The 26,620-nt window shown below is 34.0% G+C and overlaps 2 protein-coding genes and 1 long non-coding RNA gene across 5 annotated transcripts in view; 2 read left to right on the plus strand and 1 right to left on the minus strand.

Moving 5' to 3' along the window:
• The window catches only part of LOC116779668 (leucine-rich repeat-containing G-protein coupled receptor 5-like), a 116,813-nt gene extending 93,726 nt beyond the window's left edge, over positions 1-23,087 (plus strand). For all 3 annotated transcript variants that reach the window (XM_032674062.2, XM_032674061.2, XM_061525967.1), the window contains 2 exons: positions 18,055-18,114; positions 21,555-23,087. In XM_032674062.2, the coding sequence (XP_032529953.2) occupies positions 18,055-18,114; positions 21,555-23,087 (1,593 nt within the window). The remainder of the gene's footprint in view (positions 1-18,054; positions 18,115-21,554) is intronic.
• LOC133319925 (uncharacterized) overlaps positions 1-26,606 on the minus strand; it is a 41,872-nt gene extending 15,266 nt beyond the window's left edge. The window contains exon 1 of the long non-coding RNA XR_009753388.1: positions 26,508-26,606. This is a non-coding gene — a long non-coding RNA (uncharacterized LOC133319925). The remainder of the gene's footprint in view (positions 1-26,507) is intronic.
• Positions 23,121-25,332, plus strand: LOC133319913 (uncharacterized). Its single transcript, XM_061526148.1, has one exon. It carries the CDS (start codon positions 23,121-23,123, stop codon positions 23,559-23,561), a length of 441 nt encoding a protein of 146 aa, XP_061382132.1. The 3' UTR covers positions 23,562-25,332.
• Positions 26,607-26,620: the final 14 nt, after the last annotated feature.

The following is a 26,620-nucleotide window of genomic DNA, read 5'->3' on the forward strand; positions in this document are numbered from 1 at the left end:
ATACAAAGAAGTTTAATGTAATATATGTGATGTAATATATATACATATTCTTTTTCATCAAAAGGAGATAAATCCGATTACTAACATTTTGCCTCTATGTTTTATATGAAATCGGTGGCAATCAAGCAAATACAACGAAGGTCCCTTCCTCTACAACATCGCTTATAATGGCGTTGCGAATTATCGTTAACGTTCTCGGACGCACTTACTACTCAACCGCTACATATAAATTATGTAATTGAAGCTCTATCTAAATGCGTTAGAGTAGAGTTTCTAATATCTATAAGTCTGATTGTTCTTAGAACAGCCGACGGTCCACTGGCAGTGAGGAAGCGATTCCTATTGAGATAGTGCTGAAATACATTTCTGTACCACAACAATGTAATTCTAAATTATAGTCTATCTACAATATTGTTAAAGTATTTTTTACTGCGGAATACGACAATTAATGACCACAAAATGCCCACAGAGCTCAGTTCAATCAGTCGACCGCAAATTTGTCCCTATTATAAACGAAATATAAAACAGTCCAAACACAAAACCTCATCCCGTCATCACAATTTATGTGCTTAGTTATTTTATAACATAAACACTAACTCGATAAAATCGTCTTTAATGCCGTGCGTTGGTGCATAGCAATTTCTGGTGATCGAATCTCTGTCTGATAAGATCTAATACTCCAAGTTTCCCTCAGTGTAATCCATTAGCAAGTCAATATAGGCAGCTCGCATCTCGACTGCGCGCGTCCTTGGCAGCTTATCGTCGCCACCACGCGGCAAATCCGCCTCAACGGAACGCTATTTATTCCTCATACTCGTCGAACGTACCCCTGGATTATTGCCCGTTATCGGAAGTGGATAAATTACTTTATTACAATCTCCCAGGAACCCTTTCACTATGAACGCGGCACCCCCATGCTATTTTGCGTCTTGATGGAACGCAACGTTCACATAATTTCTTTTTAGAGTGCTATCTAAATTGTGAAATAAATTGATACCTTGCAAAAATGATAAATACATTTGAGGTTGTTTCGGTATCTTGACAGCGAAACCACTTCCTTAATAAAAGTAAAAAATCTTTCGAACATCAACACCGGTTATAGTCGTACGTCGACAATCGTTTTGTAAATTTGTATTATGTAAATTAATTGGCCTAACGGTAAAAAATTCAATATCTTTCCTATGCAGTTTTAATATAGAATCAGGTCAAACCAAGCAATCAAATCCAGCACCGTTTGTGGACTTTCTTGGTAGATCAAAGACAGGAGTTAATTGGGCCGTAGATCTGCTGCCCGTAATATCTATCGGTCGATGTCAATCACCGGTTAGTATACTAAAACGTGCTACAAACTGTTGATTTACACCTAAAATAGGGAAGACCCTGTTTCATATCACTTTAAAACCACAAACTAAGATATACAGCTTAGATGTCTATATGGAAACATAAATTTATGTTTTCTTCTTTGATCTCGATTTATGCAAGTTTCATTACGAGTAAAGAGATTAATTAGCCTTAGTATTGCTCCATTAAAGTAAATTTAGCTTGAAAATACTTATCATCATTAAACACTGCCGACAAAATACAACGTTATTCCCTAAAATGGACACCCCAATTAATTATTGCTCTAAAAACCCTTTTAACCCCGTTCTAGCGAAACGTAACGCTAGAGTGGGAGTGGTCATCTGTCTTTATAAGTAAGGGCAACATTAGTGGGCCCTAGCCCTTTATTAAAACTAATCTACTTAATAACAGAAACACTGATCGTTACGAGTTGACGACTGTAAAGTTTTTTGACTTGCTAACTTTTTCCTGAACATCTACGTTGCAACTGAACTAATATTTAAATTAAGTGAAAAAACTATCGCCAATGTGGCGATCGACCACTTATACTTTGGAAACTTATTGCTGCTGCAAATGTTATTGATGTTTACTTATAAGAATTGTTGTTCGCTTGATGTTTTCGTTATCATATTATACTGACGTAGACGATTCAATGTATCCTGTACATTTATCAAGCACTTCTAGCGTTGTTTGGTTGTTAGACAAAATACTTAACAGAGTAATCTTGGATTATGAAGTAACAAGTTACGTAACAAAGGCTGAGAACTCGAGTAATTGTCAATATCCTTTGTGCCGCTACAATGCAATCTGATAACAATGACATCAAACGGATCTCGATCATAGGAGGAATGTCGATTATAATTCGTACGGACCTAACCCGCTTCAAGACTTTCAAATATAGGCACTCCAAGGGATTTCAAGACATGTTAAAGCAAACAATATTCTCACGTGCAGTTATGAAAGCGCTTATAAGGCTATTGTTAAAATAATCCGATTAATTGCTTAAGTAAAGACAAACGATCTATCCTGATCCAAGTAACCTGGTCGCAGAAATTGCAAATCCATAAAACTGGTAAAATAACGTTCCATTTAAAACAATTTCAATAAACCTAAATTATTAATATTTACAATTTAATATACAAACTCATGTTAACACAGAAACAACACGAGTGCTCTGAACAGATGAAACTCAATGTCATTACAATATTTCTACTAGTGTATGTTAACAATACTACATAGACAACTGTTACAAAATAAACGGAGCATCGGTGGAACATAACGATAAATTTAAAATTTCGCCTGTCCAGGTAATGGTGTACCATTTCATCGCATTCTGTAAAACAGAGAAGTGCACTAAGCTTTTACGTCCACAGGTCAATTCAAATAACCTTAAAGTTTACAAGGCAGTATTCAAGGAACACAAACTGTAATGTTCAAAGTCAGTTTCGAACTGACTTCATAGCTTTAAAACTTGGATCCGAATTTACATAAATACAGGCTTGTAATCTCAATTTGTAACGGACAGCTGTTTTAGAGTCGAATGTTTGCAACTTATAGTTTTTATTTTATTGTTATGGTGATAATTTTATTTTATTGAATACATATAAATCTTTGTTGGATGCGTAATCGTCCTCTCCGTCTAGCCCCGTCATTAATGAACCCGATCTATCTAACTTGTGTAGATTACTTGCGGCGACGTGAACTCGCTTTAATAGACTAATACTATCACAGGAATTTGAAGTTTCTCTATTATTTTATATTGTTACAGATGATTATATAAGAATATTACGGTAATTTTAAATGTTTGTATCAATGAACTCTCTGGTGAATGTTCCCAGTTCCCTTGGGCATCATTACCTCTGACGTCTCAACAAAATTAACGCACACTGAATTATTTACTCGCCCGCATCAGTCGATGAGAGGTCGATTGACAGTTTTAATCCTGTTTACGCCTTCCATTTTATTGTATAAAATTATCAGAAAATTTATATATACTTTGAATATCTGTACAAATAAAACCCCACGTAAATTCAAATTCTATTTATTTAATATGCTTTAGACTATTAAAAAAATCGCTAAATTGCACATTTCACTGATGTTTTTTTCTAAAACATTTATATTGTTGTAATAATGGTACTAAAAATAAAAACCAGATACAAAAATGTTGCATTGTTACATTCGCGTAATGCTAATAGTGCAACCAAATTGCCATGTAAATATATCAAGCTGTCGGCTTATCTCGCTCAGATTTTTAGCTCGACTTTTATGTGTTAAGACCGCTTTTATAAGGGCTGTGTGCATTTCTTATTAAAATAAGCCGGGTTTGTGTTTTACCGTAGCCTTATGCAACTATTACTTAATTCATTTTTATTATACCGATAATATTGTGTTTAACATCTGTTTCAATTTCCGGTTTTCCTGACTAAAAGCAATATCTCATTGAAGTTAAATCTAAGACATTAATAATGTATATAATCGTCATAAAGTTTTAAAATCTCAATTCGACCTATTTCACTTACATTATATTAACCTATACATTTCTTGTGAACAAACACTTTTTGTTTAAAAAAAAATTTCTTCAGGAATATTTAATACTGCAAACAAAAGTCGAAAACTTTTATTTTTTTTTTAATTTTAATATCTGTGAAAATAGACGAAGTCGGTAAAAAAGCCTAGGCTTGAAGGCAAACACACGCAAACTCCTGTCGTATTACCCCACTCGGTTTGATTTACTTTTTTAGGGTTTTTTAATCACTGACATTTCCGTGACTGCATCACTTTAACCGGCCGGTGCACGAAAACGAACAGCCTACCTATTTCATTATAATTTCAAGCTATTGTTGTTCGGTTCGTTAAACTTTATATCCATTACTGACGTACACGCTACAATATGCAATAACCAAACAACATTATTTATGTTTTATGAATTGAATAATATCGATTTCCGTTAACCGAATCATTGTGTAACGATCTCTTAACAACGATATTACTTGTACCTTTATTTAAAACGCCCGTTATCTACCTCACTGGGGCCGGTTATTTGTTCGCTTTAAAATAAATTTTATCGATAATTAAGTTTTATTTCAACGCTGGAAAACTCTGAAAGAGTTTTTATGTGACCGCATAAAGGAACCGTAAATTATTCGATCCTCTTTCAAGCCTAAAATAAGGATGATTTTTCTCCATCGATCAGCTAAGGTCCCGTCAATGGCAACACCTAACTATTGCTTAATGTACTTATTCCGGTTGATCGATCACCGCCCGTTGACATCTGAATCCATTAAACCGTGTTTAATTGATAGGTCGAATTGAAATTGGAAAAAACATCAGTCTGACGTACAAGAAATTGACCGGAATTATATGAATGAATCTATTTTGACTGTTAACATGTTTATCGTAGGGACAGACACGTCACATCAAGACGCCTTAACCTTCTTTAGATATTATTTGTTTAACAAGAATGAATCCTTTGTAATTCTGTCCTATTAGATAAATTTTTGGAATTCGCTGGAGGAGGAGAAGAATTTAATTCGTCTATAGCAGTTAAAATTCAGATTGCTCAGGAATTGAAATGTTTCAAATTACAATTCTTCATTCTTTAGAATAATAAAGCAATGGTCTTCGCTCGGATACAATTTTTATTTAAGACAACATTTCGTGAATACAGAGACTGTTTTGTTTTTATTTAAATCTTAATGAAATATTGGAAAGTAATGATAAGAAACTTTATGTATGTGTTATATATTTCTAATTTAATTTTGCTTCGTTTTATCATATGTCAGATCAAGTTATAGTATTTGATATCTGTAGATGATGGTGTATGTGACCGCAAAGCACGGCGCGCTTGCGGTGCTGACGTCACGATGCCAACCATTTATGTGTAGACTATATGTATAATATTGTAACACTAGCCTCACCCCGCGGATTAATTCGTAAATATTTGGGAGGTGAAAACTCTACACTTCCAAATTAGTAGCTATCGACCTAGATATAGAATATACTTGAAAGTTATGGAATAATAATCAAAATATAAAATACCAATCTATCAAGTCAGCATATCGCTATCCACTTCTGAACTTGGGCCTCCCATAAAGTTCACCGTACATGGAGTGCTCAAATCTTTCACTCTAGTAATAACATGTAAGGTTAATCTACAAATCGACTGGGATACAATTACCTAAAAATTCTCCATTTAATTTCCGCTGGCTTCTGATAGATCTTTCATTATATATTATCCTCAGGCTTTTAGTCTAAGTTTAATTTTGGTCATCTTCCTTCTAACTTATCGTAAATGTCGCTAACCATACAAATACAACTTTTAAATTATATTAGAATTCATCTTTAGTTTCCTAATATTAGTGCGTCCAAATGAACAACTCTTCAGCATGTAAATTAACATTTTCTTATTGCTTTGATCTGTGTTATTATTCTTTTTGACCATAACAAAACGTCATCGATGTAGAACGTAGCGATCACACAAAATTGTTATGAGCTTAAAATCAATGTAATACAATTGAATGATATATAAAATAAGGTAATGGTATGATCGGATAGTTGTAATCCCTCATATCTTAGGAGCGCTACAATGGCGCGTGATTGCGGCCGGCACCCGCATAAATCACAATTATTATACAACGAAGCTATAGACGGGCGATGAGACGGTCCAGCTTACCCACAGTTTAAAAAATTATACATTTGACATGAAATACGTTACGACGTCGGATGATTTGTATTGAAGTTTATATAACCCTTGTAAGTGTTTCAACTCTTTTAATGCTAAAATATTGGTTAATATTTAATAGCGTGTATTTAATACGTTCCGCTCGTGACTTGAAGGTGAATATGAACGGTATTCGGTCTAAGAAAAGATAGTGCGTTGCGAAGTTTGTAGCCTGCAGGGCTCGTTTGTTTTGTCCGTTGATCGATCTTAGGCTGCGCTATCAACCTTCTCTTACCACCATCAAAACTATAAAAACGGTGTAGCAGTATTCTGGATTTATTAAAAGTCAAAGTAATCTAATTTCATACGTTATGAGAGACCAAAACGTAATAATATCTAAGAACGGACACATGTTTATAGTTTTATATACAACAATATTGGTATTTACTTCATAGGAAGGGCTCTTAAGCTTTCGAGAGGTCTTTTGTTCTCGTTGAGGGGTGGGGAAAGGCTTGTTGAATCGAAATGCGCCGTCGGTAGAAGCCGAAAAGAAAATTGATAAAAACTATCGAGAGATTGGAAATCATTCCGAGTGACATGTAAAAGCACTTAGACATCCTTATCAAGATTGTATATCTCGTCTCGCTAAAAGTATTCTAGTATTTTTAAAGAAAATATATCCACCGTGGTCGAATCGACGTCTTCTTATTACTATGAATAAAATATTTTCCCTAACTGTATATTTTATGAGATACCCTACGGTTTTAATGTGTATAATTTTAATAAAATTTCCATTACATATAATTTTAACATAGGAACACGTAAGATACCAGTTTTAATCCGAATGTCTCATTGTTTCAAATGACAAGTCTTCGGGATGGAACGAGTTTATTAGAAGCTCTCAATCATCTCAACGAGGTGGTCCGGCCACCCAGCGTCACTAATACCACTGGACATAACAATATATATATATATATATTTGTGAGTGTGTGTTTATACATATATAAGGACGCCTGTTATATAATTTAAATAGATCACTGATCGCCTGATTACGTTCTTTTAGAAATAAACAAGATAAAGATCAATTATTATTGGACGACATTGGTATCAAAGAATGCCGGCATTTCCTTACTGAGCATCTTAATTGTGGCTAATTGCAAGAAAAGCTCCCATTAGTGCCCTCCTCGCAGAGAGTAAACGAATTAATAGACACGTAGCTAACAAAGAGGCGGTAAATTCGTTTTAAAACGCCCGGTTCAGGTGCGAAAAAGCCAGCAATTAAGTAAAATTTATTAAAGTGTTACAGAACGCAAAAAGCCGATGCAGTTTCCGCGCCGATTCTAAAATAGAATGGTGTTGCGAGCGGATTAACCATTTTCGATTATTGGCCGCCATTGTCGTGCGGTGGTGGTTATTTGAAATATCGCAGGCCGGATTAACGTTTTATTTTTAATTAAGCTGACGGATATAGAGTATTTAGAGATTTTTTCTTATAAATAAAATATTTTCAACGGATTCTCTAATGTTAATATAGTACGGAATGAATAAGATAAGTAATATGTACCTTTGAAGATAAACATTTCTGAATGCCTCGACAATCTAATCTAGGGATACATTAATAGGCTTTTGTTGAAAACCTAAATGGATAGTTAATATGCCGTAATTGACCGACTCATTAGCTCAAGAAAACTACATAAGGCGGCGTTTGTTTGATGTCATATTAAAAGTAATCTGATTCTTGAGTCCTTATAATAGTGTAGAGAATTGTAAAACTACCATCTGATTTAATATGAAATTGAATGCTACCATTACATGCTATATACATGACGTAGAAATATGATATCTGATATCAGTCAGCGGTATTCCAACGTCAAGTATGGACGAGCTGAATAGAACTGGCTCCAAACATATCCTGAGATATGAAACTCACGTCACATACACTACTAATAAGGAAGAGATGCATAAATATAACAGCAATTTTACAAATCATTAACTAAATAGAAGGTGTTTTAATTAAATCAACTTCAGCCAATATAATAATTGTACCTACTTTAAATAAATACGATATCTTTATATTAATAAATCTTCATGAATTCATATAATTTTAATTCATCACTCCATATCTTCTACCGCGTGTCGTAAATAGAAAAAAAGGTCTTAAAACTTTTAAATGTCAGACATTCGCGAATATTTTAAGCAGTAACGATCGCATTATGTTGTGGGTGTACAGAACTTCTCAAATAAATATAATATTACCTTATTACATCGCGTTAAGGTTCAAATTAAGTGTGTAAATTTATATTTATGAGATCCAAAACAAGGATGTCACATCCTGGAATATCTCAAAGTTCCCTTAATGTAATATTTGGAGTCTTGAATTTTTATAACAATTAATAATATAATCTCAACAATATCATTAAAGAAATATTTTTTCCTGTTATCACATAAAAACCAAAGACAGCATATTACACTATAATATTCATGCTAATTTAAATTTGACAACTTACATTATTATAAAACTGATATAGAAGCTGAATCTGTAACCATCTTTTTAATGAATGTTAACAAGTATCAGAAAAACGGTTTTATAATTTATTTTCCCTAAAAATAGGACGCCATTCCAGAGTGTTCTATTAATCTGTAATGTTGCTTTGGTGAGAAAATTAAGCGCCCGAAAATGGAAAACTTCTGCGGTTTTGATGAATTGCCGCCGTTGTGAGAGAATGTCAGCACTTATACACGACAAAAAAATACACGAGATAACTTTTCATTTAAAAGCTTTTAGCAATATTTTACGTGGAACGCTAATATTTCGGTGGCGCGTTAAATATTCTAATAGTTCACTCAATGTATTCTGGAAGGCTAATGCATATGCGATAAAGTGTTGTGGAAGCATACAACAAATAAAGTAGAAACAGCATTTCTCTCGTGTAAACCTGCCCAGAAAGCCTTTGTAATAAATATCGCCACATGTGAATGTAAGCTCAGAATCTTATATTTAAAACAAATGTACTTTTTATATATAAAATATACGTACTGTAAAATAAACATTTTCTTTTCAATATAACTATTTAAAGTGTCATTTAATTTCAGCATTTATTCAAAGCCTCTTTACAGCTTATGTTCATAGTAGAATATTTTTTTTATAAACACTACCGTTCGATATCGCTTGCTGAAACACAAACACTGGTCACACATCCAACATCAGATCAGATATCGTAATATATGTATACATTTTATATCGTAAATTAAATCGACTCATCCGATACCGTATCGCCAAGGCGTTATCTGACCTCTAATTTAGTTTCAGTATATGCATCTGTTCCGAATTAGCATTTTATCTCTTATAATTTACTATTAGTGTATACGCATGCATTTCCAGTGCTCGTTGAATTAATTATATTTCAACCGTATCAAATGCATGTTATACACACTCCAATCAGCTGAATTCAAATTTAAGTTGTCTTATCGAGCAGCCAGAGCATTATAGGCTTGCATCTTATACTTTCTTTATGTATATATGTATAATATATATAACATTCGTATTATCTGTTTTGTGATTTGTCAGCGGGATATTATATCCTCTGGACTCCGATCGTTTGTTTAATGGGATAACATAGCAACGACCGAGGAATATTAGATTCTCTCTTATTTCGAATATTATTTTCCACTCCCGTCTCATATTAATTTTGGAGTCTGGTAAATATCAAATTACTTATCCAATATACATCTAAGGAAAATCAGCTAAACATCGTTTTATGATAAATAAGTTTTATTCACAAAAAGATATTACATATTTATTTTTAACCAAAGGACTAGTGGAAATGGTAATTAACGTGACCCGAAGTAAACTCTGGACGGTCTGTTCGTCTTAAAGTCTGCGAGTGAGCTACGAGGATAATAATAATGATGAACTCTTTTGTTGCAGACACTGAGCATCTCAAAGAGCAATCCATTAGCGGATACACTTATATTTCAGAGAATAATCTTAAAAGCCGCGAACGAAATCCGCCAAATCCATAGAGAACTTAAGTACCCGGCCGGGAGCAGTAAATATTAATTTTAAAACCGCCAGCTCCGGCTAGAATGCTGAACGCCGTATGCTGAAAACCACTAAATAACCAAATTCGGGCAAATATAACTTCGGATGTCGGTATTGTCTTTGCGGAATTCGGCCATTAATAATATTAACAATGCGGTTACCCGTCGGTCGGGTAATTGAACGCGTTGCTCCATCTGTTATCTTACCTTAGCCTAATGAAATTACCTGTGAACTAATTAATTGTTTGGACTTGTATAGTTTAATACTGCATTATAAATACTTACGTATATATGTTAGTATATGTTAGTAGGCACCAGATGGCCGTACATGGTCGTTATATGAAACTCTGTGCAACTCTCCTTTAAAATTCAAACACATCGTATTCAAAGAATAGTGCACAATTCCATAAAATGTAAATAAAAAGCTATTCCTTCAACGTCCTCTAAAGAAGTGTTCTGAATTCCAATATAGGAATATTTCGGTATCATACAGCCATTCATCGGAATTGGCAGACACAAACAAGCGGCCAGTGTTTGTATGGAGGCAATAACTTTTTGCGCGGAGCTGGGTACAATTGGGTACATATGACGGAATAAGAAAATGTTATTTTGCACATTCTCTCGAATTCTCGCTCAGTGTAATCTCATACATTCAGTAAATTGTCTCCATCAAGATGCAATAATTTAAAAAGGCTAAGCCCGGGATGAAACTGTGATTTCGTTTCTCGAGTGTAACTTTGGATAATAAAAATGAATTAGTTTGTATCTTTCGGGATATGTTTTGTTGTTCGTCTGAGATAAGAACCTCCACGGGCATTCAGACTCGATAGGTACTGATGTAATTACGGTTTGTGTTATGACTATGTAATGGAATTAATTATTATATTTCATACATATGTAAATGAGAAAGACAATAGAACGATATTTTCATAATATACAATAAATGTGTTTCAACGAAATATTTTTACTCTTGGTATATATAAAAAAAAATTGGTCAGTTTTCCTCCACATTGAAACGAATCATTTCGTTTAAGGCTCCTATAAAATCCATAGCCTTATTGCTCACGTAATAGGGATGATACTCCCACGCAATGTAAACTTTTACAAAAAATTAAGATTCCTCACCTTTGATTTCCCTGAGGTCGAAGTAAAACATTTTAAGAAATTCCTCTTCAGACGCTATGAAAAAATAATTCGACCTTAAAAATCTCTTTTGTTTGATGATGTCTCGCGCAAATAGATTAAGCTTTTACTCTTCATAACAAAATTCATAACATTATTACATTTTTTTTTATATTCATATGAATATAATGAAAAATAATATATAGACACACGATGTATAAAATAATAATATAAAATTGAATGATGCATGGAAACGGTGCAAATATATGAAACAAGCCCGACAGTAAATAGATTTGCATATGAATTGGAAAATTGAAGCGGGCTGATAGCAGTTATCAGTGATAACATTTAAACAAACTGGACGGTTCCAATACCATGTAAAAATGTATGCAGTAAATTAAAATGATTAACGTGATTCATTTATCTCTCTGTAAATCTATTTCGAAATTGAAACTCAAAAAGAATCTATAATTTGATTAAAAAATTCTGAAACAAAAAATATATAGTATCGTAGCTTTAGATAAACGATAAAATTATACCAAATACATGGACGTAAATGCAAGTTTATCATAGATTTAGTAATAAATTCTAATCACTAACAGTTAGTGTGTAAATCGTTAACACTAACACATATTTGCATATGCGGTTTGGGAAATTAGGAGCTTGTAGCTGTCATTAGGGTCATCGTCATTATACGTTTTAACATCACCAAATTTAACGGAATATTTTATAATAAATAAAATACGCTCACAGTATCGACTAACTTATTGTTAGTAATGACTCAATAAACTCGGTTATTTTGTATACATATATTTTATACTAGAGAGTATACTTGTATTTTAACGTTTTGTACGATAGGAGTAAGCTAAATATATGTTAATGACAGTGATTACGGTGCACCGGTGTATGATTTACAACATTTTATATGAATGTGCATCATCAAAGTACTCAACCCATATCACTCCATCCGACCTACATACTGCACTGACTGAGTGAGTTATATTTAACTACCCTCATAGCACGACATCTAATGCTGGAACCACCAGCGAGAGTAACTTTTAAATTTACTCCATGAATTTATGTACTTATAAATTCAAAATGAAACATACGTAACAGATAAATATAAGTTGATTATTTACCAGCAGATAGAATCTAACATCTATTATATGAAACTAATATTTTCGGATTTTGACCGTATCAGTCTGTAAATATCCGAATCTTAGATCTCAATACATCTATTATTATGAACTTTAAGACCTTTAATGTTATTATTTCGTCGAAATATATCTTGCATTATATAATAACAGAATATCAAACTAATTCAAATATCAAGTTTATCTTAGCCAGTACATATGTCTGAGCTTACAGTGTTTGTATCTAATCAATAATAAATAAACATTATATTGAATATTAATGTAGTAAAGCCATATTAATACAAATTAATTGAATCATGCTCTCAATACTACTACGGCCGTTAATTACACGTTTGTTTGATGGAAAATTAACAGATATTCATTGATCATTATAAATTAATATCCTTAGCTTATTCTATATACAACATATTTTATAAAAATACAAAATTTTCAGTATAGTATGAGTATTTCGTGTCTTATATATGATGACAATAATATATAGATTTATTATCTTTGATCTTTAATACATTAATACCAATAAATTATCCATTTAATGGATATAGCTGAGGGAACCACAGATTTTGCGGAAAACAAAACACGCGCGCTATAATTCAACGGCGCATTTCTAAAAAGGCATTCACATATGACTTTAGCCACTTGTAACAAAAGGTACGACGCCATTAAAGCCGTCTGCCATTGCGTCCCAGTCGGATAAGAGGCGATTTATCACAATTATTGAGTTCAGCGTTCAATTCTGTAATATATCGCTAAGGTCAAAGGAGTAACCTTAAGGGTAGAGAATATATCCTTTGATATGTTTTATATACTATAACCTATTTATATGTGTGCTTCATAAAACAACACCAAGTAATCTTAAAGATTTTCCAACAACAATGCAAAATAGAATAGAAGTGCTTTTGTTCTATGAAATACAAATATTGAAAGTAAAGACTATATAAAGTAAAGGCTCTATAAAATAGAGGTATGCTGCCCGCCCCGAGGGACGCCCGGTATAAACTTAGAATATAGACCCAGGATAGTGCATTATTATAGGTCAAGATGTTTTCCAAAGAATATTATAATATAATTGTGTTCCACGAACTTTGTACCAAAGTTGTTAGAATATCAAGATAAATTGTTACATAAGATTTTTTTTAAGTTCTTGATATTTCCGATATTAAATTTTAAGTTATCATATATTTTTAAAAAAATTATCTAACTATAACGAAAATAAAGTGCAGTCAGTCCCAAGATGATTTTTGTATCGATCTGTTGTTTGTTCCGCTTTTTAATAACATAAATCCCATTGGGATGTTAGTGAAACCCAGATGCATATATAGCTCTAAGTGCAACAAAATAAAAACCGTTAGTTATTTAATATATTTCAAACATCTCCTAGCACATCGCTGGTGAGGAGCTCTCAACGCTTAGTACAAAAAGCGAATACTGTATACGTATGTATAATGTATGAGTTCAATACAAGATATACTTTGAACAAAGGTTGAGTCAAGAACTTCTCCCCAACACTCAGTAATCACTTAAGACCCTCCGAAGTACCCTCGCTGAGGGAAGTGCGTGATGGCATGTGTCATAACAATCGATGATACACTATTTTATATGAACAGACAAACACACAGTATTATTGAAGACTTTATCGTTTTAGAAACTAAATCTTTAATATCAAATCAGAGAATAACATTAAAATTCAACACCCTGTTAAAACCAAAACAAACCTTTCATCCCACGTGATCTCCGAAATAATTTGTTGCAATAACATTGACATTTAAAAAACAAGATCCGTGTTTGATGCAACATTATCAAGACAGAGATTGTAGACATTTTTTTAATTGTCTTATTTTTAAATAGATTTTTATAAAACATTGCCTTTGGGCCGATGTTAATCTGACTCTATCATTAATGAAAAGAGCGAACTTATTGACAAATGTAATGAGACGAATTTTTATATATTGCCATATAAAGCCTCTTTTGAAATCCGTTTTAAATAAATAGTAGTAAATTTTAAAAGCATATCCCATAAGCAATTTCATGTATAAAAAGTATAATTCTTTGTCTTCTTTCATCTCTTTCATGATAATACCTGTGTATATTGTCTTGTGTCATAGTCTCATTAGAAGACACCGTACCATCCCTATTATTCCATGTGACCACTCCACTTATAATGTCACTGACCCCTACTACAAAGACGACAACTAACAAAAGTGTCACACTCAACTTTGTAAGAGTTCTAAGACTGGAATCGACGCGAAACAATTAAGGGTGAGGGGCGATAAATACAATTAAAACTTACAAAATTTTAAACGCTTCCAAGCATTCATTTAGTAAATTTTCCCCTTTAAATCAGAAACTCCTCTGGGAGTAAAATTTAGACTCAAATATACCCAATAGATTCATAGTAATTTATCTTCTTCTGCGTCTATAATTTAATTTCGTGCAGTTAATTTTATCAATGTTAGATTTTTGGTGTACATATTTCGTAATATGACGCATCTGCAAAGACATCAGATTTATTTTTCTTATTTACTATATACAGAAGCGATATTTAATTTATACTTTTATCAATAAACTAGTATATGTAAACGATTTTTTTTTTCTAAAACGCAGCTCCAGCTAAGCCACCTACGAGTACATGTACGCCATCATGTTGAGCGATTTCATATCGTATAAGCTTCTTATGGAATTTTCTACCGATAAATTCCCGCAGTAATATAACTAACCTCCGTTTTATTATCTCTTCTATATCTTTTGGTGTAGCGATCGATTACAATTTACGTTAATGATGTTATAGCAATATATATTAACGTCAAAATAGTTGTTCATATTTTATATATCATAAAGAATCGCATAAAAATACGAAAACTTCAAATATATATTATTAACTTTTGATTTTATTTGAATACCAACAATGAAGCAATTGCGCACGCGCACTTACCATTTCATCCAAAGATCCGTTTTTTTTTAACCATCGGATGTTGAATAGGAAAAAATATTATTCAAAAATATAAAATGAAAATATTATAAAATTAATAATCTACCTTAATGGTGAAGTCAACATTCTTTTTATTAATTATCAACGTCAATACGTTTGTTATATTTTAATATATTGACATAAAATCATAGACGTTAATCTTTAATCATTTTTCATAATCCTATAACAACGCTTAAGTTTGTATATTAAGGCCGCTTGAGAATCCAACTAAGAGCAATTTCACTAGGCTTCTTATCTCGAGCCCTTCTAGCACTAGCGATGCCGTGACGTTGCTATATTTACGCGCCGCCCCTAAGCCCCTATTTATTTGCAACAATGTATCTGAAAATTAGGGATCACACCGAACCGGAGCCTGCCTTAATTTGCGGATTTTCGGGCATCAAGTGAAACGCGAATTGCACGATAAAATAAGTAGAATGTTGATATGAGGCATGATTTCGTGATAACGACCAATCCCACCATCACCTGCTCTGTTTCTTAATAATGGCTTTTTGCAAAATAGGTAAAAGAAAATAGCAAACCTTATTCATTCATGAGGAAAATGTAATGTTCCATTCGTTGGAATTAAGATCGCGTTTTGATAAATTCGGTATCTGGCAAATATACGTTATATTAGTTTAATACATACGGATATCGTTTTTTATTTAGGAAATACGTCACTATTTTGTTTATCACATAAATCAGTTTTTGGTATCTTAAAATGTACCCGTTATATTTATATACTTTATTAAAATAATTCTTTATAATGACGATGCTTCGGGGATACTTAAAACAACACGGTTTATAACTTTATATCATTAGGTATAAGTAGTCTCGTAAAAAGTGATCCGGTACCCCGGGCCCAGGCCCGAAGGCAGCTGAACTTATTTTATATGAGTGTAGTCGTCAGGGGAGTTTTTAGTGTATTAGGTTTGTCTAACCTTAAGAAAAGGTTTATTTTTATATACCTTTTTGGCTCAATGACATAAAGAGATAAGGCTATTTATTTAACGTGATCAAATAATTCAATACATACATTCAGTACTTTATGTTGTTTCTTCTTGGTAAACTGCACGTTTTCTAGTAACAAATATACGAAGAAGACTAATTTACGTGTCAAAGAGAGACTTCCAAAATCTTATTTCCTCAAAATTTCAAAATCTTAGTGTATATTTTTGTTATCCTGCACTTGTTTGTTCGCCACCGCTTTGAACTTTCACGTGTTCCGCGACTTTTGTTGTACGAGGTAAAATGCAGCTTCAATTTTATCAGACAAACGGACAAAGTGTAGTGTGTGTTGACAATACCGTCGCGAACCTTCCTTCGGGCGCAATCTCTGCTTCATTCGTTGGTATCGACCCAGCAAACACCAAGAGCACTTTATCAATAATATACACCTATACCATTTTGATATAGCATTACGTCCCAAGTATTTTCAGAGGCAGAACATAAAAATATAGCTATTTTCAATTCTCTCAACGTTTGAATTGAACCGGGAGCGAGTAATATTTAAATATTGACATAATGTAAATGAATGTTTTTTTTACTCAAACGAAACAATAAAAGGACATTAGTCATTTAAATTGTCAAAACGTTGAATATTTTGGCAGCGACTCTCTTCAGGGAAAATCGAATTTTTGGACTATTTGCAAAGATCCATGGGGAAAATGACTCGACATTATGAAGCTTTAACATAATTTCAAACAGAAAATCGTTTCCCCTAATAGTGGTAGCCGTATTATATTCCATCAGTCGCCGGTAATTGTGAGCGAAGTGGCAGAGTTCTGGCAAAACTAGCATCGTCATTACCAGCTTTTTGTTTCGCATTTGTAAATACCGTCTGCAGGAATACCGGAACGCTGCGACATCACAAATTACTTTTGAGGCGGAATTTCCACGTAACGGCCGCGCTCGCTCGCCGGCCCTCGGTCGCCGCGCGCCGCAAACAAACCAAACTACTAAAACTTTCCAACTCCAAGTTGTTCAACGAAATTTGACCGCGTCACTTTACAATAAACAATAGTATTCAAACGTTTCGAGAGTGATAAGCGGCTTTTTAATCTTCTTCGCTTTGTTTAACATTGAATTTATACAAATTATTATTCCACTCTCGAGTTCTGGACAGCTTTGTTTCAAACAAATTATTGTATAAAACAAAGAGGATATTATCTGTTCAGTAATTCAAATAATGGCATGGAAGTAAAAAGCTAATGGTCGTTGGTTTGCTCAGTGGGTTATTACACGAATAGACTGGCTAATGAAATTGTTATAAACACACCGTGGAGCTACGTAATAGCCGCCTGTCTGGGAAACTCACACGTGCTCGCTGATAGACAACTATGGGAAATACTGTCTGTTCGTCGTAATTTTATTAATATTTTTACTTAATATTATACAGGAACCCATAACCAAGGAATCAACGGCCATTACAAACTAAAATACAGCCTTGGTAACGAAGTGTAATTATTATATAACAAGCCGTTTTATTAAAACATTTCCACTAACTACTGAGCTGGTTCTTAACAGTTAAAAACCAAAATCTAGCAAAACTAAGCTAGGAAGAGGATTAGAAAAACTTTAATAAAATTTGAACAACTCAAAGTGAAATATCTTGTCATGTCTCCCTTAAAGCAAACTACATTGGAAGCGACTGTTCAAACATGAACGGCAATTTGTAGAAATTATCGAGTCAATGTGCAGTTAATGGTTTACTTCTATATTTACAACGATATGTTTATTTTTGAAATCTTATTTCTATTATTTCATTGCAGATGGCGCCACAGAGGTTCGGGAGACGGATCGCTGGCTGTGTTACTTATAATGTTTATATGGTAAGTTAAAATTCTGTTAAAATACACATTATAACAATTTATATAAATGTCTTACCTGATATATTCTTTTTCGTAGAAAACTTGTCTACCTAATAGTTAGTAAGGAAACGCAATACATGTTCTCAACAGTCGCCTATTAATAATTCTGCATTCATATTCATAACAAATTTCTATATTAAAAATAAAATATTATACGCAAGTCAACTACATTACTGAATATTAACTGTAAATTACATTCAGAGATATATATTTTTGTAAATAATTTCTCATATTTAATATTCATGGATTGCACAGAATACTTTACGAGTTTATTGTTAATGTTATATTTGGTACGAAATCTGTTTATCCCAACCAACAGAAGTGAATTTACTATCAGAATGTATACGACCATACATACAATCGACAATTCATATGTAAAGAAATAAACACATTACCCGAATGAATCCATTAATAGAGCCTTTATCTCCTTTTTCCTTATTCTGAATGAAAGGTACTGCCTCTGTTAGTCCGTTTCTCTGTGCTCATATAGCCATACAAAAGCAATAAATCCCGCCGAAAATATTGATAACGTCCCGATCGTCTCCGCAACCTGCAGCCAGCACTCATATCTGCCGTAATTAAATCTACGTCGCCTGGCATTGTTTCTCTATTTACGTTAACAAATCATGCGGACAATTAACAGTTGCCGTTAAACTGCATCGATGCATTCAGGTACAGCATCTGCATAATGCCACTCATTTTCCGGGCGTTTGTCGCCGCTAAATCCATCGACTAACATAGTCTGACCCCCGTCTTCCTGACCGCTGTGGACAAATAAATACCATTTTATGTGGCCGCTTGTTGGGCAAATATTCGCAAAGCGTACCGCCTGTAATAGCGCGTGAAACCGTGGTTGTACGCTCCGCTTGATTTTATACCGCGATGCATACATACCTATAAAAATTGATTTTGTATCGATATTATATCACGAACATTAATTTAAATAAATTTTATATTCCTCAGCATTCTCGAAACAAAAAACAAAAAAAAAAATTTAAGGTTTGGAATTAAGAGTGGGGATGCCTAGTTTTGAGGGAGCAGACATGTAATAAAAAAATATTGCTTTAACTATTTTAGTTTTTTTTTAAGTCACGTTAGTATCAATCACTTAAGCCATCATTTTAACAGTAATGTTTTTCTTTATCTCCATTCATAAAACTTCGAATATAGACAGACAAAGTTATTGTAGGTTTGATTTACATATTAGGAAAACATTTAACATCACATACCTATATATATTAGTGTATACAATATACAATACATATACAATACAATCGAGTTACAATATAAACTTTTCGGACTTCATACTCAAAAAGCTCAATATATCCACTTTATATAATAACAACAAAAACTCAAGTGGCATTTCAACCTATACACGAACTAATTTCTTTACAGTATTCGGTTGTGGGAATATATTGTACCCTACATGCGATTGTCAAAAATATTTAAACGGTATAAATCTACTCGGAGAGAATACAATAGAAGTATTCATTATACGTTTGGTTGCAAATAAATAATGTAATAGTAGAGAAAAAAAATATATATTCTATTCCTCATCGAGTCTGGCTCTTCAATCTCACGCACGTGCCTTCCAGCTGCCTAATGTAGATACCTAAATCTAGATAGTATCCTTTACAAGTAGTGTCCATGTACATTGGATTAACCTGTCATTTACTTATCGGATACAATGCTTTGACAAATTATGAAACGAAGTTGTTATCAATCAGTCTCATATGAAATAAACACCTATGTATCTGTATTATAGACCAAATATTTCTCAGGCTCCTAAGCCTCGCTACTGGGATCTTTCTAGCCTTGTTCGGATCTGGTAATTTCCGAAATTTGTAATTCAGAACTCTGCCTGTGCCATGATCGCTTCTCGCATTTTTAATCAGCACACCAATGGAATTTATTTACTCTTATTATAGCTAATTTGAATAACTGACTCTTTGCGTGACGATATCTCATTCCGCGAATTGAAATGAAAACAGACGTAACATTCAATATTATATATTTTAACAATTAGAGGTTTCCCTTTGATGTAGTATCATCATAATTTAAATTATTTTTTTTGCGATATTCTAGTCAAAATCTCAATGAATTATGAAATTCAGTTTAAAAATCTCTTCTATTTTAATAGTACCGTTCTTAATTTCACTTACGCGGTTCCCTTTGCCGCCCTTGTACGCTTGGCTAAGTTTTTCATCCCATCCCACGCGGCCACAATTATGTGATTTGCATACCTATCACTCTCTGCGGTATTTCACGCTAGGTCATAAAGACCGATATACTTTTTTTTTGCATATATTGTGCTTTTACCTATAAAACGTGATTGCTTTTCGCAGCTATGTTTTTATTGGCAATCAACATGAATTAACAGAGAACAACAAAAAAGTCACGAATTATTTATATGTTTAATATATTTTAAGTAAAGCATGTAATTTTAGTATTCGTCCCAGCTGCTAACAGTACGTTTACATCTCTATCCATTAATCTAACACTGGATATATATTACAATCCATAGGCCCGCAGTTTTTGCTAAAAAAAACATTGCAGCATTTACAAAACAAGACAAAATCCGTGCACAACGCTACGAACGCAGCCGTTTATTGGATTTTAGCGGAAATTTCACCGGGACAGTGCAAAACGAACAGCTATGTTTGAGAATGACCTGCATATCTAGTTTTGATTATGATTTGTGATCGTGAAGCTAGAATCACCAGCCGCTTCTACAGTACGGTATTCGGCCTGATTGCGAGTTCCCTAAAGGATTGAATAATTGCAAGAAATTCTTTCACAAAAATACGTTATATTATAATCATCGTAGCAATGTTGTCTTGACATATGTAATTTACATAAAAAAATATATAAATATTTAAATTTCGAAAACTATATTGAAATTTATTATACTATTTGGTATTTAAGCAAAAAACAATTAAATTAGTTCGCCTTGTGTAATTTAATGTTGTTGTAGCTCACAAAGGGACTGTTGATGTTGGATCTAGGATAAATCACATCGTAACAGAGTTAAAGTCTTTCGTGAAACTCGAGATGAGTCTCGTCCCCGCTCATCTCTCTTTTGCTAATTGTTGCAAACGAAACGGAACGAGGAAACGTAATAAAAGTGCTAGTCTTTGAAGCAAAGAAGCTGCCCTAGGCACTGCTACGGTGAAGCGCATCTTAATAAATTAAAACTGAGCAAAACTCTTATTTTACTTTTTAGCCCTTAACGAACTTCACTTAACATTTCATTTTGTTAAATAGGTTTCAATTTATCTTTGTGTTTCTTTATATGATTAAAAATAACTACAAAAATTTAATAAATTAAATAACTTATTTTAAGGTTAATAAAATTCATGTCTAATAAGTTCGCTTACAAGGATAATGTATTTGAATTCCAGGTCCTGATGATATGCCTCCAGCTGCTAACGTGGGGTAGCGGCGCCTCCGCTCTCGCGAACTGTCCAGGCGGCTGCATCTGTAACGACGACACACTGGTGGTGGTGTGCGAGGAGAGCAGACTAGACGTCCTTCCCATTGCCCTTAACCCATCCATACAACGGCTTATCATCCGCAACAATAAAATTAAAACTATCGACAGCTCCATGCAGTTTTACACGGAACTTCAACACTTGGACCTGTCTCAGAATCATCTCGTCAGCATACCAATGAAAAACTTTGCATATCAACGAAAGTTACAAGAACTCCATCTTAACCATAACAAAATATCTTCAGTCACAAACACGACATTCCAAGGACTCAATTCATTGACCGTTCTCAACCTGAAACGTAACTTTTTGGAAGAACTTACAAATGGTGTATTTTCTACACTGCCGAGACTAGAAGAATTGAACTTAGGACAAAATAGAATATCAAAAATAGAGCCGAGATCATTCGCTGGATTGTCTGCTTTGAGAATTCTTTATTTGGATGACAACGAGTTGAGTTCGGTCCCAACAACATCATTTAGTCTTCTAGGAAGTCTCGCCGAGTTACACGTCGGCCTTAACGCTTTTTCTTTTTTACCCGATGATGCTTTCGCGGGTCTCAATAGGCTGGCAGTATTGGACCTTAATGGAGCTGGACTCTTTAATATAAGCGACTTTGCATTTAGGGGTCTCCCAGGATTAAGAAGCCTAAACCTTTTTGGGAACCGATTGAGTGTGGTTCCTACGCAACAGCTTTCTAGCTTGACGAGACTCGAAGAGTTATATATAGGCCAAAACGACTTTATCGTTTTAGAAAGTCACTCTTTTAAAGGACTAAAAAATCTTAAACTTATAGACATAACGGGAGCGACTCAACTTAAACGAATAGAAAAAGGCGCTTTCGAAGATAATATCAACTTGGAATCTATTGTATTAACAAATAATAAAGAATTGTCCACCATAGAAGATTGTACTCTTCTAGGTTTGCCTAAATTACGACATGTATCATTGAGAGATAATGCCATAAAAGTGCTCAGTGAGAGCGTATTTGTAGGAAAAGAATTGAAGCAACTCGATTTAACAGACAATCCAATCATTTGCAACTGCAAAATTCTATGGTTACAGCAATTATTAAATGAGAAGAGCAATTTTTCTCAAGTGCAATGTGCCAGTCCAGAAAATTTAAAAGACAAATATTTAAAAACATTGACCGCCGAGGACTTAGAATGTGTTTTATACGATAGTCGACGGCAAACAATTATATGTATTGTAGGATTCGCGTGTCTCGCTGTTGTTGCAACACTGTTACTAATATTATACAGATATCGGAAGAGCATGCAGGAGAAACTCAAGGATTATAAGTGGAATAAGGGTCGCAAGAATTTAGAATACCACAAACCCATTTCCACGGAGGAAGACTGCATCGTTCGGGGCATCCACCCATCCCAGTACCCGGCGCCGCCGCACGCACCCGGCCTCAGGCCTATCCCGGTGACGGAACTGTAGCTAGAGCTTTACGCCTCCCCGAGCGTTTTCTTCATGTCAGGCGGCCAGGGCTCCGCGCGGCGGCCGCAGCGCTCGGGAGGCGGCGGCACTATGCCCGCCAACGGTTTCACGTACATCGGAGGCGATGGACGCCACCATCAACCACAAACCCTCAACAACGGTGCACCAGCGCACCACCTCAACAACGGCTCATTGCGTTCCTTGCCAGACAAAAAGAACCGCAATGGCGTCGTCTGTCACCCTGAAAACTTCCAACGTAATCTCGACACCCGATATTCGAGGAAACAGGAGAATGGTTACATACGTAACTCGGAAACCATAATAGGTTTTCCTCGGGACCGGGAGAGGGAGCACGACTACGAGCGGGATGTCCCCGACTACAGCGAGCCGGAGTACTCCATCATCCCTGAGAGCTACGGCCGACCGGAGGACTTCCCTCGCTCGTGCAGCCGCTCCAACACCTTCAACTGTTGAGGGCGGGGAGCTGCGACTCTTCAACTGTTTGTGATCTTGTAATTCTAGCAATAAATCTTCATTCCATTATTTTTCCTATGGATGGACTTTGTGATGGACGTAGTGTGCTCTAGAGACGTTGGTGTGGGGGTCCGGTGTACGTTCGACCAGTGAGGACTATCCTATATCGCATTCGATTTAAGAGAGTACCTTATATGTAAATTACTATAGTTAAGTAGTTATGGATCTATTTTTCAATGAAATGAAAAGTGGGGAGTTTGAAAGTGAGACTTTCATATTATGTAAGGTTGTATCGTGTCATCGTACCGTCATCATTAACTAGCGATCACTGTTCGAAGTCATTGTAAACGGCGACATGCTTCAGAGAGCGGTTGTATTTATTATTAGTTTGTATTGTTTTATCTTACAACGAAACGGCCTTTCATAATTCGATGATGCGAACGACTGTAATTCGTACAATGTACAGACTAGTCGAGATAAGTTATCAAGCGGGAGGCTACGAATATCACTCCCCGGTTGTGTCACGAGATTGTATTTCATAGAGTGAATGATTTGCAATTTCATCCACCGGCGACGTGGAGTGGACATTTGATTTTGTACAAAAAAAAACCATTCCATAAGAAATCTTTTAATGTCTTATTTTATATATAAGTAAATTAGTTAAGTGTGCGTTTAATAAGACACCAATATATAAAGTATATTTAGTGTTTAATGAGTGTAAATATATTTATATTATATTGAGATATTTATAAAATTTAATACGATCTTGCTCTTATAAAAATTATCAAAAAAAAAATTTTTTCCAACTTCCCTGTTCTGTATGATTTAATCATTTTTTCTATAAACCGATATCCTAACACATCATATTTTATTATATCTCTAGAATGTTAATATTATGTACACTAAATTCGTATAACGTAGGTACAGTAATGAAGCACGTTTTCATATATCAAACTATCAAACTCTCATACTCTACTCCGACCGGTCTGTTTTCGTTGTCACGTCATGTCATATCGTAATGTTAGTTTTCTATGTCACATTATTCAATATTTTTCACAAACGTCTTGGTCGGGCATCTCGCCTTCCAGGGATGCATTAAACAACCTTCTCTATATATGTCATAGTGTACAGCTCTACAGTCTACACGCCAGTGAACATAATCGCGTTCTCAACTATACATCTCGAGTCCTTTATATTTTTACGAAATTCTTATAATGTTTTAAAAATTGATATCATTATTCGATATTTAAATATAGTCATTATAATTATCTCATCTCTATAAAACGCCTGTTCTGTAGTAAACACTTAAGGACACATTGTAAAATCCCTATTTATATGTATTATTATTTAATATGCTTTTTTAAAAAATGCAACACCAAAGAGGGGCTTGTCGAGAAAACATTTAAAAAAAAGTTACGAGAATACGGAAAAGGTCTGAAAATTTTAATATTTTTTTTTATTATAAATAATCATGGTTACTTATTAATGATCAAAATAAACTCTGTGTTTCGGCCCCTCGTTGGTTTTTTGACTAGCATTTCTCCGGCCTTTTATTTTCGTTTGTAAATATGAATGGAGAATTTGAAGACTAAAGCAATATAGGCATGTGTTAGTGCCTAGTGAATGCCTAAAAAGTATACAAAAAAAAATTATTAATACATATGAGAAATTGTGATTAGGATATTCACATTGTAATAGATCATCGGTCACTTCTATACTTTATTGTAGTTATTACCTACATACAAACTCGATAAATAAAACATACCTCGATTATCGATTTCTTATTTTACAACCTTCCCATTCCCGCGATTCCCTCTTACCACGTTCAATTTTGTGATTCAAAAAACTGTTTGTAAAACAACACCGACAATTATTAATTATTAGTTATCGTAATTGAATAAAATTAATGAATAATACAGAAGATAACAAGTCTACAATTTCCTTTAAACTATTTTAGGATTTTTTATTTTCTTCTTCTAAGACCTAAACCCTATCAGAGCTATTGAAGTGTATTTCTAAATTAATATGTTAAGAGTACTTGATAAATATAGAAACAAGTACTCTGCTAATTCACCTTATAGAGGCACAATAGCACAATGTGACGTTTCCCTGGCAGACCAGCGGAGTGCCCGTCACAAAAGCATATAATATCCTATAAAACCGTTAAACCTACATTGTTAAATTTCATTTTTTGATTTGATAACAGTGCCATCTATTAAAGGTTAGAGACATTTTATAGCGGTCGATGAGAGCGCCACCTTATGCCATTGTAGCTACAATGTGGGACCGCAACACAAGCAGTGAGACTCGCTACTTATTCACGTCAAACTGCGTTTCATAAGCGGAAGATGTTTGCAATAAATGGTTATATTAAATATATGCATGTTCTAAAAGGCTTTAAAAAGAACTACTTTTAGCACCGGATTCGTTTTAGAACTCTTGAAAGTTATAGAGTTGAGTGACCGGTGTACGATTTAAAGCTTTCCTTCCGCTTTTCTGTTTTGCTAACTTTTGTGACCTCGTGTAAATGAATTGTAATAATGTATTTATTTTGCGTGTTAAAATTAATGAAATACGATCGTACGTTCTCCTTGCGGCTTGACCTAGCAATATAGAGTTGGTTCTAGAAAAATATCAGCAAAATACGATTTACAGATATATTCTAGTATGCTTGATAAAAGTTGTGAAAAAAGGTCTATATTTTAATTGTTAACTTGAAAAAGAAAAACCTTTTCATTTCAACGAACAGTCATAGCAAAATAATAGTTATTTTACTATCAAAATTGGATACAACTGTCACTATCAATCGTTCTTCAGTAATAAAAGTATGCACGTAAATTTAGTGCTTCCCTTCCCATTGCCTCTTATAGCTATAAAACTAAACCCAATACACTTTTAATCGTAGCTTCAATTAAATGGAGAGTTTTACCTTAAAATAAAACTTACCTATTATTTTTTCATCAATATCCGGAATCCATCTTGAGTCAAGCAAGCATCTTTCCGTCTTTTGCCAGCAAATATCATCTACCTCTCTATGTGGGTGGCGCCACTTTCTTCAC

Source organism: Danaus plexippus, chromosome 2 (genome assembly GCF_018135715.1).
Source record: "Danaus plexippus chromosome 2, MEX_DaPlex, whole genome shotgun sequence".
NCBI lineage: Eukaryota > Metazoa > Arthropoda > Insecta > Lepidoptera > Nymphalidae > Danaus > Danaus plexippus.

Excerpts from the sequence above, each read along its gene's own strand:
- LOC133319913 (XM_061526148.1), top strand. The coding sequence starts at position 23,121 with ATGTCAGGCGGCCAGGGCTCCGCGCGGCGGCCGCAGCGCTCGGGAGGC.